This window comes from Onychostruthus taczanowskii, unplaced genomic scaffold (assembly GCF_017590055.1).
Source record: "Onychostruthus taczanowskii isolate IOZ18803 unplaced genomic scaffold, ASM1759005v1 scaffold71, whole genome shotgun sequence".
Classification (NCBI taxonomy): domain Eukaryota; kingdom Metazoa; phylum Chordata; class Aves; order Passeriformes; family Passeridae; genus Onychostruthus; species Onychostruthus taczanowskii.
In genome coordinates this window covers 3,855,258-3,870,042 of record NW_024504898.1, presented here as the reverse complement: position 1 = coordinate 3,870,042, position 14,785 = coordinate 3,855,258, and the positions used below count along the sequence as shown (strand labels likewise).

General features: G+C 37.9%; 1 protein-coding gene across 1 annotated transcript in view; it reads left to right on the top strand.

Annotated features, from left to right (window-relative positions):
• Positions 1-14,785, top strand: part of GABRG3 (gamma-aminobutyric acid type A receptor subunit gamma3) — a 289,850-nt gene that overhangs the window by 239,619 nt on the left and 35,446 nt on the right. Inside the window, exon 6 of the mRNA XM_041422112.1 lies at positions 3,363-3,500. Within this exon, the coding sequence (XP_041278046.1) occupies positions 3,363-3,500 (138 nt within the window). The remainder of the gene's footprint in view (positions 1-3,362; positions 3,501-14,785) is intronic.

Sequence of the window (14,785 nt, the reverse complement as noted above, 5' to 3'; positions counted from 1 at the left end):
GCCAGCTTGTGTCTGCATATGCCTCTTATCCAGCCTTGTGATGTTTTTGGCCTTGGCCATTCTTTCAGCACTTTGGTGGAGCCTTCTGCACAAATCAGTCTCCCTGGAAAGTGAAGCAGTATGAATATGAAGTTTAAATATTTTTAACCTTCCACTTCTAAATTACATGGTGGTGATGTGAGAAGATCTGGTAACATGAGTCCAAGTATTTCAATAACAAAGGGCAAATACAAGAAAATCCAGAGAATCTCAGAGGTTGTCATGACAATTTACCTTTCTGTTATAATAGTTTCACCTTCAAAATGGCAAAAAGTGGAAAAGCAAAGTCATTATGTATGTGTGGTGAAAGTAAACACAAGGCATTACACATGTACTTTCTCTTGAGCTCTTAAAGAATCAAATTTGGTTCTGACTTGATTTTGCAAAAACACGTAGTACCATCTTACAAAAAGCCAGATGATCAGGGTGGTCTCTAAAAGTTGCTGATATGGCATATAAAAGTTGTAGCACTGCCTACAAAACAACCTTTGGGACAGAAAGCAGGAGAATTTAATCAAGTAAAATGATGGGAGGGAAAACGAAGTTGTTGACACAGGCTTTGGCTGAGAAGATCCTGAGTTGCAGGTTGCCAGAGCTCAGGTGGCTCTAACACAGAACACACACTTGGTTGTCTTCTTCCAATGCCATCACCCTTGCCATCTTACTGGCACCTGCTGGAAAGCCTCCAGGACCTCCTGGAGGCTTGCCCTACTGCAGTGTGAGTATTTTTACATAACCTAAAGCAGTTTGGAAGGGTAAATACACTTGACAGAAGTTTGTTCAGAGTGAATGACTTGAAGCCCCAAGGCTAAAAGTTTAAGATAATTTACTGTCGTTTGTTGTGCTGGGAAAATGAAAGGAAGCTGAACAACAGAGGTTTCATCTTCTTGTGGAAGTACTGAAGCCTCCAGTTCCGATATTTACTAAAATGAAATATTTAAAGGGCTAGAAACAATTAGGCTGTGTACAAGAAATATTGAATATCACCAAAAGAAGAACCATCACGAACAGTCTATTCTGTAAATTCAGTTAATTCTAGGAGTGATATACTGTCCAAAGAGATGTGTTGCTCCATAAAATTATTATTCTTTTAAACAATTGAAAAGTGAAGTCAGTCACCTGGCGCCAGAGCAGAACATAATAGCAGTTATTTAAGAGGTTGAAACAACTCCTGTTGAATCTCTAGTACTTCTCCCTTTTGATGTAAGCAACCAAATAATTGTAAGAACAGATCTCAGCAACTGTGCATTAAGGAACTATTGAAATGTCATGATGGTCTCCTGAGGTCAGTTGCTTATGATTTAATGATGATGAATAATACTAAAAGGAGATACTTTGAAACAGAATCTGACCTTTCTTAGTCAAAAATACGGGAAAAATCTTGAAGGATGAGAGTCCATGAACTTGTTCCAGACTACATGTTGTTCTTCTCAGGATAAACAGCTATGCCTTGGTTAATATGATAGCAAGCTTTCAAGTATACTGACAGTGTAATGGATTTTTTGTTGTTGTTGTTTTTTTTTTGTGGGGTGGTCATGGGATGAAAAGAAAGGAAAAAATCAAGAAGAAGTTGAATTAAAGACTGACTGGCACACCAGTAAAATTTGGGGAAAAGATGTAAAAATGTCATTTTGGATCACTTAAAAATACTGTATTAAAAATAAAATCTTTTTTACTTTCAAGATATTTGAAACATTTTAACTTACAATGATTATAGTGAAATTTATGTGAGAAAAGGGTCTCCATCTTATGTTCCCTATTCAGTTTAACACCACCAACCCCCACCCCGGTGCAACTTGAGGCCGTTTCCTCATCTTATTGTTTGTTACTTGGAAGAGGAAGAAATGTGATCAGAGGGTTCAGTCAAATAGGAGTCAAATTCGAGAAGATTTCATATCATTCAGGGCTATGGCTTGGAGGCTCTGCAGAGCTTGACTTCTTTCACTGTATTGCTGCATCCTCTGACACAATCTGCCAACCAAAAAAAATTAACCTTTAGGTCAGTCTCACAGACTTGCACAGCAGAATTGGCAGCAAAATCTACTTGGCAGAAAGGGTTCTCACAGAGAACAGTGTTTGTTACTCATTTGGGTCCTTCACAGGTTATTTCTTTATTTACATTGATGGAAAATATACAAATGTGACATTTTAAATTAACACATAGTGATTTTTTCAGTCATTTTTTAGATAAGAACTAAGGGACTTGTGAGTTCTTTTCTTGCTGTGTTAGTGAGAGGAATAAATGAGGCTGTGCACTCCTTACAGCAGTACCCCAGCAGGATGGAACCTAAAACAAGATTAAAAAGACACTCACAGGAGGAAGATATCAAGGAAATAGCACCATGACCAGAGAGGTTGCTTTGCAATGCAAATATAAAAATGTATCAGTTTTCAGTGGGGAAAAATAAATTACTGATGTGACAATTACATTAACCATCTATTGTTGTTAGGCTTTTGATTTGTCTTATAATCTACAGCTATTATATTAATGAGTTAAATAAAAATTGATTGTATTATGCATTAGAGAACAATCTAATTTTAACTAGCATGGTGGGCTGTTGTTCTCTAGGTGGTTTATTGCTATGGTTTGGACTGGTTGAAGGTTTGTTAGACATCGATTGGAAAATGCCATTCTCTAACAAAGAGGAAATTAAAAATTGGCATAAGAATTCATATTGACCACTGAGTGCTAAACTGATGAAGACTCAGAAACTATTTCAGCAGTAGAGATCAGGTGATGCCTCATTAACTACCCCAGATTTCAGAAGAAATACGATTGCATAATCACTTTAAAATTCCCATGCTAATTAAAATTTTGCTTTCTTTTGCACTATGTTTCTTTCATAAGTCAGTAGTACACCCCTCACTAGAACTATTGCAGCTGTGTCCTTTTCAATTGTTCATATTTACACTGAGACACTCCCCTTGTTTTGCATTCTGTTGGTTTGCTCAGCTTCTTCAGAGCTTATGCAGAGCAGCAAACTTCTGAGCCTGGGCCTCCTATTAGTACAGTCAACTGCACCTCTGAAGAGATCTGTTTCTGATGGAACCAATCACATTTTTTCTATTGTTAAAAAACAATGATCGTGAAAAATCACAGGCTTGCCATATTATGACTCTATTTTTGTGTACATGATATCTCTGTTTTTGTGTGCCATGCAACTCTGACTGAATGATGCCACTTAACTCACTGAGAAAGCATCACATCAGAAATTTAGGTGTTCCCAAATAGCACCAAAACAGTGAACGGATAATATTTTGCAGAATATTTTTTTATGAAATGCAAAATATTCATATGCATATGTATATATATTAATTCCTAGATGGCTATCCTAAAGAGGAAATGATTTACAGATGGAGGAAAAATTCAGTGGAGGCTGCTGACCAGAAATCTTGGAGACTCTATCAGTTTGACTTTATGGGTCTCAGAAATACGTCAGAAATTGTGAAAACCTCTGCAGGTAAGAATGGTACAAATGGTAGTGCTTTTTCTGGAATTCACATGATTTAAAAATTTTTAGCCATGTTTTGCTTTCATTCAAGTGCATATTGATTTTAATATGTTCCATTGTTCATTTTAGAAGCTGTAAAGTTCAGACCTCAAAAATATTGAATTTATCATGATTTTTGATGATCTCTACTCTTCTAGTGACTTCACAAGCAGAAGAATAAATGTTTGCTTGATATGGCTATTTGTTGTAGATTTGAAGTTACTGAGTGATTCTCATTCCTCATTTATTAGGCCACTCCTGTGTTGAATCTGTCTTCACCATAAATTAAAGATTTTGAGCACAATGGTACGTTAGTGAAACTAGACACCTTCTGTACTTAATAATTCAGAAAATGGTTTAATATTTTTCTTAATATTTTAAAGACATAATCTTTCTCAGTTGATAAATGCCTTTGCTAGTGACCTTACCAATTGATTGCAATTAAAATCTAATGATACCTATTCTATTTCTTCAGAAATCTTGCTGATTCTTATAATAACACAGTAATATAGAGAAAAAAAATTAAATGGAATACATTATTTGAACTGGATAAATTGTGGTCATGCCATGTCTAAACTTTATACATTACTGCAGCAAGCTCCATGATTGCCATGATTTGGTAAGCTTCTCACAGCTGCTGAGGGAATATGCTAGAAGCAACCTTCTGCTTAACAGGTGGTGAATTTCATTAATGATCAAAAAAATTTCAAAACCTGTGAAACTACTGCTGTTTAGTCCTGGCCCACTCACTAACATCAGCAATGAGTTCTTAAAATTGGATAGCAATTTTTGTAATGAAAAGTCACTATATTTTTAGTGAATTTGTTGAGCTGATAGTTTAGCAGAAAAAAATGTTGCAAAGATCATACATGTGAAAATTCTCTTTTATTATGGATACAAAGTCTTTTAATTTGCAAGTTACAAGGAATGCAAATTTGCCATAAATTGACTCAGGTACAAAATATTAAATCATTAAAGTATCTATGTGTGTGGTTTAACCCCAGCTGGCAGCTTAACCATGCAGCTGCTCACTCACTTTCCCTGGTGGTATGAGGGAAAGGATTGGAAGAACAAAAGCAAGAAAACTCATGGGTTAAGATAAAGGTAGTTTAATAGGGGAAGAAAAAGCTGTGCAAAACAAGAAATTAATTCACTGCTTCCCATGGGCAGGCAGGTGTTCAGCCTTCTCCAAGAAAACAGGGATGTTGGAGCTGGATGATCTTCAAGGTCCCTTCCAACCCAAGCCATTCTATGGTTCCATGAGAAGGAATTACCAAGTTAATATAACACCAGTGTTTTGATAAACAAATCTATTTAACTCTGCCAGGACAAAACCATATTTATAGTGGTCTTACTTAAACAAGTGAAAGGATAATGTGGAGCAAAGAGAAACCTATTTCCTATGTTCATTTTAGCATGTGCCCAGTTCTTATTAAGATAAATGAGTTCGCACAATATTTTTGTATAATTGCTCTTGTTGTTTCTGCTCACCCATGTTTGTGAGTGCAAAATCCAACAGCAGTGCTGAACTCAAGTTACTGGAACCACGTGATATTTTTACTCTCCTAGAGGCACCACAGTGACAGAAAGTTGTTGACAAACTAAAGCTTATTCAAATACTGTACCCCCCCCCAAAAACAAAAACAAAAAAACCCAAAACAAGAAAAAATCCTGTCAGGAGATTGTGGAAGCTAATTTAGAAGAAACAATGTAAAATGCATGTGTCAGATTGTCATCTGGAGTTACTAGGTTAGAAAAATGAGTAGTGTATTTCATCAGATTTCCCAACAAACGTATGAGAGACATGAAGAATAAACCCCTGAGTTTGCCCATGGACCTGAGTTTTCAGAAAACACACTATATTTTGTTATTCTATAGTTTAAGGTAATTTCAAAGGCCAGATTTACTGAATGTCAACAATATTTACTGTCAATAGCAAACCAGGGCCAGGACTTAAGAAAAAGCAAATACATTGGAAAACTTTGAATTGTGTAAGGAGTCTCAAAATAGAGGGAAGGGGCAGGGCACAGTGCAATATGTCTCTGACAAAATTCTGTAAGTACCCTTTCTGTCTATATATATGTGAACAAATAGGATAAAGGGACATCTGTACTCTGGGACATGCCTGTTTACTAAAGTAAAACCCTAGCAAGAAGTTTGAGAATTAGGGAACCCACAAAACTGCTGTTTCCTACTGTTTGGACAATCTGTGATAAAGGGAGGTGGCAGCTGCTTCTTACAGGTGTTACATCTCCTTCACAGCCATGCCACGGGGGGCTGCAGGTGGTCAAAAATAGATGCCAAGTTCTGACATGGAAGATCTGTGACATTTTTTCATTCAAGCTACCTGGAGAAGGAGACTACCCTGAGGCTGCCCCTAGGATGCTATAGGCGTAGGATTCCCTCTGAATTTATGCTGCTCCTCAGAAAGAGCAGCTCCTGCCCTGTGCTCTGGTCTGTCCGGGGCCCCTCTGAGCCCTGTGGAAGCCCAAAATGGCCCCAGCAGCCAGCACCCCTTTGCAGGCTCAGGACAGAAGGGAAGAGCAGCGTTGTTCAGAGTCACAGGGGATCATTCTGGCTAATAAGGTGGAGTTAGGAGAAGGGAAGCAAGCTGGATACCACCAGCAGCTGTCTGGGAAAAAAAAAAAAAATCACCTCTTCCTCCCAAGGGAAATTATGGAAACTACTATTACAGGGGGAATTTAAAAGCAGACTAGGCATAGCATGAGAAGATCTGCTGCAGAGACCAGTCCTGCACTAACAAGAGATGGATTCAAAACTCTAACTTCTTTGTTGCTTACACCTTCCTGCTTGTTTATGACACTATTTCTTCTCACTAAATTGCATCTATATAATGTGAGAGCTGCTGCAGTGCTTCCTTCCTCTGTCCAGCTTGGGGGTCTCTTTTTAGCTCCTCTTCAGCCGTGTTCTGGGTGTAATGAAGAGAGAGGGCACACTGACCACACAGCAACTTCTGCTGTTCTTCATTTGCCTTAAGTCCTTTCTTGGTAGTCATTTTGATGACAGAATTATTACAATTAAGACTTGGAAGTGTTCTGATTTTTGATTTTTTCCAGTCTTTCCAAACCTTTTTCAGCCATTTAAATAACCTTTATGTTAATCTATGACAATTTCAGAGGTACATGATTAAGAAGCCAGCTGTCACAGAGTGCACTTCTGAAATCTAAGCAATATGAAAAATGTCATATTTTGCACTGAACCAGCAGTGGCTTAAATTATTGACACAGTGTTGTACTTTGCAGTTTTTTCACAATAATCTAGCAGCCAAAAAATTGCCACCTGGAAGAAGTGTACATCTTTCTCCTGAGGGTATTATTTTTAATTTCATGCTAAGATACAAAAAAAAAAAAATTAAATACCTACTGCAAGTGATTGTTGTCTGCAATAATCAGCAGAAGTCACTGTGCTGGTGGTATGGTCATGAACCTTTATCTGGAACCATAAGAAAGTTCTCACTGTCAGGTGATATCAAATTAATTCACAAATACTGAAAAATTCCCCTGTTGCCATCTGGCAAGGTACTCAGATACTGTAACGAGAGCACTTCTCTTGCTACAATGTCAAATAAGGCTGACAAAGATAATTAAAGTGGAGGGAGTACTAAGCCGTTTGTGAAAAGAAAGGACAAACTGCATGTGTAGAAAAAATGTGCAGATTTTAAAACTGCAAGTCAGCCAATGGAAAAGTGACCAGGACAACAGGAGAGAGAAGAATGTCATCTTTAAAAGTACTGTGTGTGATTGTAGTAAACTTCAAGTTTCTGAGTCCTGGACATTCCAAATACTCTCGAGAGCGGTGGTGGGCTGGGACGTAGGAGGGGAATAAAAACAAAGACCAGGAAAAACCCACAACAAAATTATGGAGGATTCCACAATTAAAGCTCATGGATTGAGATGTAGTGTTGCTTGCACTTTTCTGTCTTCCTCAGAAAGTCTATTACTTTAAAACCACTTATTTTTTTCACACTGTTAGATAAACACAAAGACCCTCTAGCTCTTGAATCTTTTTTTCATTTACTTGAAAATTTCTGTGCACCATACAAGTATTGTTTGTGTTCTTTCCCAAATGCCTTTAGCCTGAGAGATCTCTGCAGTTCAGAGGACCTTTGCATAAGTTCAAGTTAATTCATCAGAAATAGAAAATACCAATAAAAGCACCCTATTAAAAAAATATAGCTGATTATTGCAAATTATATATATAAAACCAGACAGAAAGCTCCATTTCATAGATTCTGAATTATCCCAAGCATTAAACTCAGTAAAAAGCCATAACAACTGCCATAAGAAGGAACACCTTTGTTCACTTACCATGGATGGGTGATGATTAGTGGAGTCTGCCTGTCATACAACTTCTAAATCATCCTTTATGTTTTGAAATTGCTGTTTCATGAAGTACTTCAGCTTAAATGATGCTCTCAGCCCTGTATCACAGGGCTGTAAATCCAGGTTGATATCTGTTGTCACAGATTTAGATAAAGCTCTTTGGGCCATACTAGTAGCAACACAGATTAAAGTACGTATTCTCTTGCAGAGTACTCAGTAAATGACAAGTACAAAGCTACTAAAGAACAAAATAAAGCAAACTTTTCTTTCAAAAAAATGCAAATATCTAGATAAATATATACATGTATGTATACATACAGAGATTTATCCAGAGGAAATGGTGCTCCTGACTTTCTCTTCTAATAGGTGTGCAAAGAACAGCTGACTTGAGAAAGCATTTCAAAAAGAGTCACCTTTGCTTACTGTCACATGCTCCCAGATCCCTTAGCTGCAGGCACAGAGAGCCCTCAAAAAGTACACACACAAGCTTACTGTCACATGCTCCCAGATCCCTTAGCTGCAGGCACGGAGAGCCCTCAAGAAGTACACACAGAGGGTGAGCCAGATTGACCAGTGCAGCCCAGGGCTGGGCAGCAGCCCATCCATCACCCCATCGGTCTGTGCTGACAGGGCAGGACCAGCACCCATCCCAACCATCAGACCCACAAGGAAAGGCCAGTGCCAGCAGCAGGCAGCTGAGCCCCTGAGATGGAGGAAGAAGTTGCAAGAGGGTTGGCAAAGAAGGGTGGTCAGAGGCTTGTCAAAGCAACTGGAGCTTGTTGGTGCCCCTATGGTCTTGACAGTGAGTGGAAAAAATGCACAAAATGCCACAGTGGCTGAATGCAATTGCATCCATACATACTTCTTTTTAATGATCTGATTCAGTCACATTCTCATGTGCCAGCTAACTCATCTGAAGATATTTATTTAATGAATATCTATAAAACCTATGGGTTTTTAAGTCATCAACATTTTTAATGTGCCACTGAGTCCTGATGACACAACAGAAGGCTCTTGTCATCTCTGTTCTCCCCAGGACAAATGTGAATTTGAGGATTTTTTTTTTCCTCAAATGCTAAATTCATTGGGATCAAGAAGACACTATACTTACTGTGTTTCACAGACTGTCTTTAACCAGATGGCATCCTGAAGCAGACAGGTGGAGACTCAGAAAAATACAATGCACCATTTTAAGATAGTGTCTATTTTCACTTACGTGGCATTGCAGAATCTTTGCCTCTTTCACCATGGGTATCACATTGTCCTGGTTCCAGAGAGGACAGGGTTATTTTTTTGCAGCGGCCAGGAGGGGCATGGTCAGGATGTGGATGTTATTCTCTACCACTTTCATTGGGAGTGGAGGGAAAGGGACTCCAAAAACACTGTAAGATCCAGAATGTTCATACAGTTTAAGATGAGTTTGTGTGTGGCACCAAATATACACCTGGATTTGAGCTGGCTCTCTCATTCTTTGGCTGCTTTCAGAGGAGTAGAATAAGTCTTTTGCCTCGGCAGAAATCCTGGAATAAGGGAATCACAGGACTTAGTTTCTCACAGTAAATACCAACAGAAAATTAGTCTGGTTATAAGAAGATTTAGCAATAATCTTTTTGTTGACACAATTTTTATCTCTGATACAGTATTTGGAATAAACCAAATCCCTTTTTAGCGGAGAAATCAACAGTATTGACTTCTAAAAGATATTCATTCACATGTCAAACAGCAATTGATCAGCATGAATATTTTGAATATTTTAAAGATTTTCTAAGAGAAGTTTCAATTTTTATTTTTAACAGTAATTCATATAATAATCTAACTTCGTCATTAGCTACTCAGATTAGAAATGTAATAAATAAATAAATATACTATTACTAATTATACTTCTAGTCTAATAAAGCATTTTTCCTATGTTGCTTGCAAGTTTGACAGACATTCATGGGAATAAAAACATTTATTTGCCCTGCAAATCCAGTACTTGCCCATCTTATTACAAAGCTCTCTCATAAAACTCATAGTAAGACATCTTCTGAAGAGAATGATTTATAACTGCAGCAATAGCCTACTGAAGTTAATGGAACTTTTCCCTGGTGCTGGCCTGGGATCAGATCTTGAAATGTAGAAGCCTGAAACTGTACATTTAATGTGAGTAATTCTTTAGTTACTAGAAACTGGAGAAATCTCAGCTTAATAATATGAGTGGGATAAGTATAACATTCTCTAAAAATACCTTCCCTCTTCACAAATAGTGTGGAAGATAACAAGAATAAGAGGAGCAGAGAGAATATTACTCCTCTCCATACTTTTAAATTCAGCAGAACTGCATATATAACTGGTTTCATTCTTATGCTTTGCCTTGTAGAGACAAATGTGATGTCCTTTGTATAGGTCCTTACTGCAGCAAATGATGAGAGATAAGAAGTAATGAGAAGCAATTTTACTTAGTAGTAAAGGCAAAAGTAGAAGAAAAAACAGACAGTAGAAGACTTGGGGGCAAGTCTTCATCTGCATATTTTCTGAAGGGAAAATTTCAGTAGGAAGCAATTTTTCTTTAAAAAGACATCCAGTTGTCCTTGTTAAAGGACCTCAAGTTGTCCTGTTTAAAAGACTTACATACTGTATAGAAAAAAAACACACAGTCTTTTTTTCCATTATGTTTTCTTTCAGCTGCTGTCTTTATCTGATAGTTCCATATTTTGGAATGTTTTGTATGTGTCTGACTTTAAGCTTTAAGGTTCCTTAATTAGTGTCCCCATTCACTCATCGAGTGACAATGCATATTTGCTGCTCCTCTCTGTACATGGAGTCCTGATCTCCTGCTCCCTTCTGCTGGAGCTACATGAATTTCCATTCTAGGACAGCTCACCAGGACAGGTAGACATCAAGGTTGACTCTGTTCTCCAGTAACAATAAGCCAGACCTTGGGATTTTAGCCTGAGCTCCCCTCTGAGCTTGAAAGATGATTGGGTACTTAATAGCAGTAGGAAGCACAAAGTAAACCCATTACAGAATTTAGCACAAAGGCTAGCCAAGTCAGTCACTTGAGACATAGGGACTTTGGTCTCACATGTCCTGGTGCTTTTACCAGAGATCACAAGGTAAAAAACAAAAGACTGGAATTGCTTCCATATTGTGCTAGGAAAAAGATTTTGGTTTCTTACTTCTAAAGAACAGACTTGTGAATTCTACATAGCAACAGAGGCTTTCCTGATAGCAGTCACTTCTCATCTGCATTTTTCCTGTCCAGCCTAGATGACACTGAGGTGAGCTGATAGCTTTTAGGAATTCATTCTGAGATTTCCAGCTCCCTCACTTGCTGCTCTCTGCTGCCATGGCAAAGTTTGATCTGTGAAGATAATTGTGTGGCCAGACATTGCCAAATAAGAAGCCACAATGCCATTTTTAAGATACCCAGACCATTACAAGTAAAACCCTTGATCTGCAGAACTATGTTTATAAAGGCAGTAATGGGCTGTCATGGTGGATAAAGCAGTAGGGAGAGAGGGAAGTATTTCCTGCGAACAGACACCACAACTGTAGTCCGAATGGCTTTACAAGTGTCTCTAATATACAAAATACAAAACAGAATTGGATCCATGGGTTGACTTCTAATTAGGTTTCTTCTAATTAGAATATTTTGACTCAAATTGTGAAACATATCTTGACCTGCACTGCAGATTGATGATGCAATTTCTGTTATTAATATCACTGTGATGGGGGTGGAAATATTACATAAGAACTGTGAACCTGTTTGCATTTATTCAGCTGAGAACAGCCTGCTATACTTGCTGTTCCAGCACCTCTGGCTTTGATTCCTACTTCTCTGTCATTGCACTGCTGTATTGGTGATTTATGGTTGGCTAAATCAAAAGCTTTATATTAATGCAGACTATGAAGGTTTGGCCTTTGGCCAGGGTTGCACAGTCACTAAAATGTTATCTAAAAGTCTCTCAGAAGCAGAACTTGTACTTAATTTAAAACTCACAGTATTGCAGAGGATATTTTATATTTTATTCACTTCTGAATCTGCAATCTTAATGAAAATTTCAAGATACAGAGAGTATAGAAGAGCTATTCACATGCTGCAGAAAGGTGCTAAGTGTCTTTTTAGATTTTAATTTCCCATAAACTAACAAAAATTGCAACACAGACTAGTTACTTGCTAGCAAGATCTCTCTAAATTTAGTCTTTACTCCACATCAGGGTCATGTTTCCAGATTTCTTTCATGGGATTGTGGAAGTTCTTTCCTCTAGGACCCTTTTCTACAGCTAATATTCACAACATTCAGGTCTTGTTCATAATAACAGCTCCATTTCAGTCAACACCTTCTGCTTCAAAGTTACACTGGCAAGAGCAAAAATCTCTTCTATGATTAGTTGCCTGATGCTGGATTTACCCACTCTCTACTGAAGCCAACATTCATCTTTCCTTTATCTGCCAGAAAGTCTAGCACATACAAGCTGTGCTGTCAGATAGCTAAGGAAATGGCACAGTACAAGAATAAGCCTTCAGAAAGTTTCCAAACCTTCCAGCAAATACAGCTAAAGTGGTGATATGAGACAATCTAAGAGCATTCCAGAAATGTAAGTAAGCCTGCCATGACAAGGGCTGCCACAGCATCCCTTAGGAACCCAGAGGTGAATCCTTGGCACTGGTGCAGGGTTATTTGGCAGTGACAAAACCCTCACCTGGCAGCAGTCACGATGCATTGCAGTGTTTGCAAAACAATTTTGGTAGAAGACACCAAAATTTGCTCATTACATCAGAAAAAAATTAATCATAATCCACTTGAGAAAAACTGAAGGTGTGGACCAGAGGTCCATTGCAGGGAAATATATAATCCCAAGAGTACAGGAAGGTGGCATTAGGATGAGGATCTCAAAGTACTCAAAAGATTTGTACTAATATCTCCCAATGTCCTTGTGCTTCTGGAAAGATAAATGCTCTTGAATACACTGCCTTCTTGAATGAGCCTTGTAAGTGAATCTGTTTAGTGTTTTAGACGTTGCTCTATAAAACAAGTATGAGCTATAATAGTAGGCAATATCCTTATAGAAGATAATTCTGCATGATAATGGGGTATTTCCTTCCCAAGCTTTCTTTCAAAACCTTTTGGTCTTTCTCAGAAATTACAGCCGTGTGTTTATCTTCAGTGGAGAGGAAAATTAAAATTTTTCATTCTGACATGACCCCTAAAGACTAATATTTAAAAGCCTACATTTAGCTATTCTGAACATCTGTACCTTGCTCCTCAATTTCAAGACATTTAGAACACATTATTTTTCTTCACCAGAAACAATCCACAGCTACTCCTCTTCTACTTGTTTTAAGTGTCTGCAACTGCGGTAGGTTCACTTTAGGTTGTACAAATCTTTCAAGTCTGTGTTGGACCTGGGGGACACCCTGCTCCATCTTCCCCTCCCCACCCCCAAACAAAGCAGGGCATGGTGTTCTATCAAAGGAGGATGGTTTATTTTTAGATAACTATAATATACAGATTTTCATCTGAGAAGTACAGAACCACCACCCACATTCTAATTCAAGTCAGTATCACAGTTAATTGCAAACCTCTTACAGGTAGGAGCAGTTAGCGTGAAAAAAAATCTGAAGCTCTTTCTGCTCTTCATATCCATAGCTTCAGGCATGTCCTTTGCATGCCGTAAACAGAGTGCCAAATTATTCCTTCAGTCATATTGCTCCAAAACAGAAATTGTCTTAGAGTAACGAAGTACAAATATCATAGAATTGCAAAGCAGTCTGAAGAGAAAAAAGAATGTGCACCTAATTCATTGCTCACTGCATGCAGATTGCTATGAAACACATAGAGATCTCAAAGGATAAAGAATTTAAATTCTCATGCACCTTTGCACAGTAGTTGGACACTTGACAAAATAACACATCTTTAAGCAAAGATGAAGCAAAGCATGCAGATAATAGTTTTAGCACCTGTCTTGGTCTACTTGGATTTGAATTTGAATTTTTCTCTGTCTAGTTAATTTTTTTAATAAGGATATATTCCAGAAAAAAAAACCCAACCTGTAAAATACGTGTCTATTAATACAAAAAATTGATTAAAATGTCTGTTTTAGTAATACTAATTTATACACTCCCATTCCAAACTCTCTATTTCATCTTTATTACTCTGTTCCTCCACTGAGAGGGAACATGTCTGTTTGCTGTTCTAAATCCTTCATTCAAAAGGAAGAAAATGTGGCAAATGTTTTGTGTGTTAACACAATAGATAAAGAGAGAACCACATTAAAATGTGAAAAAATCTTGTTGCAGCTTTCTCTTATTTAAATAGAGTTATTTCTAAGGACACATCTTGAGCATCATGTCTGAAAAAGAACAAGTCCTTGAATAGATTTGCACAGTGCCTGCAAGGATCCTCTCAGCAAACTCTGAATTTAAGGGCACCACTGGCTAACACTCATGGAATTAATTAATGTTTTCTATAATTCAAGCTGTCTCCAGAATGTGCCTGCTCATGGGACAGGCATCATCAAAAACTTTTAAGGAACAAACTTGGACTGTCTTTACTGCTTGAAGTCACCAGAAACATTGAGGCAGGGAAAATGTTACCATGTGGTGAGATCATTCCCTTTGCAATGAAGTGCATCCTTGAAAAGTACTGTCTGTCAATACTGGGCTGATGAAAGCTCCCTCCATCACCCTCAGGCAGCACTAGTGAGGGTGCAGAGCTGAGCTGTGGTATCCTCTAAAAATATAAAATAAAGCAGCTGGAAAGTGTTTTGGTCTTGACATTCTACACTGTCACTTACAGGTGTTGAAATTTTAGCTTTAGCCATGTCATCTGAGATAACAAAAGCCCCTTTAACTCAGCCGTAGCCTCAGTGTTCATTTCAGGCCAAAGTCCATTGCAAATGGTGCTTAATCCAATTCTCTAACATCAT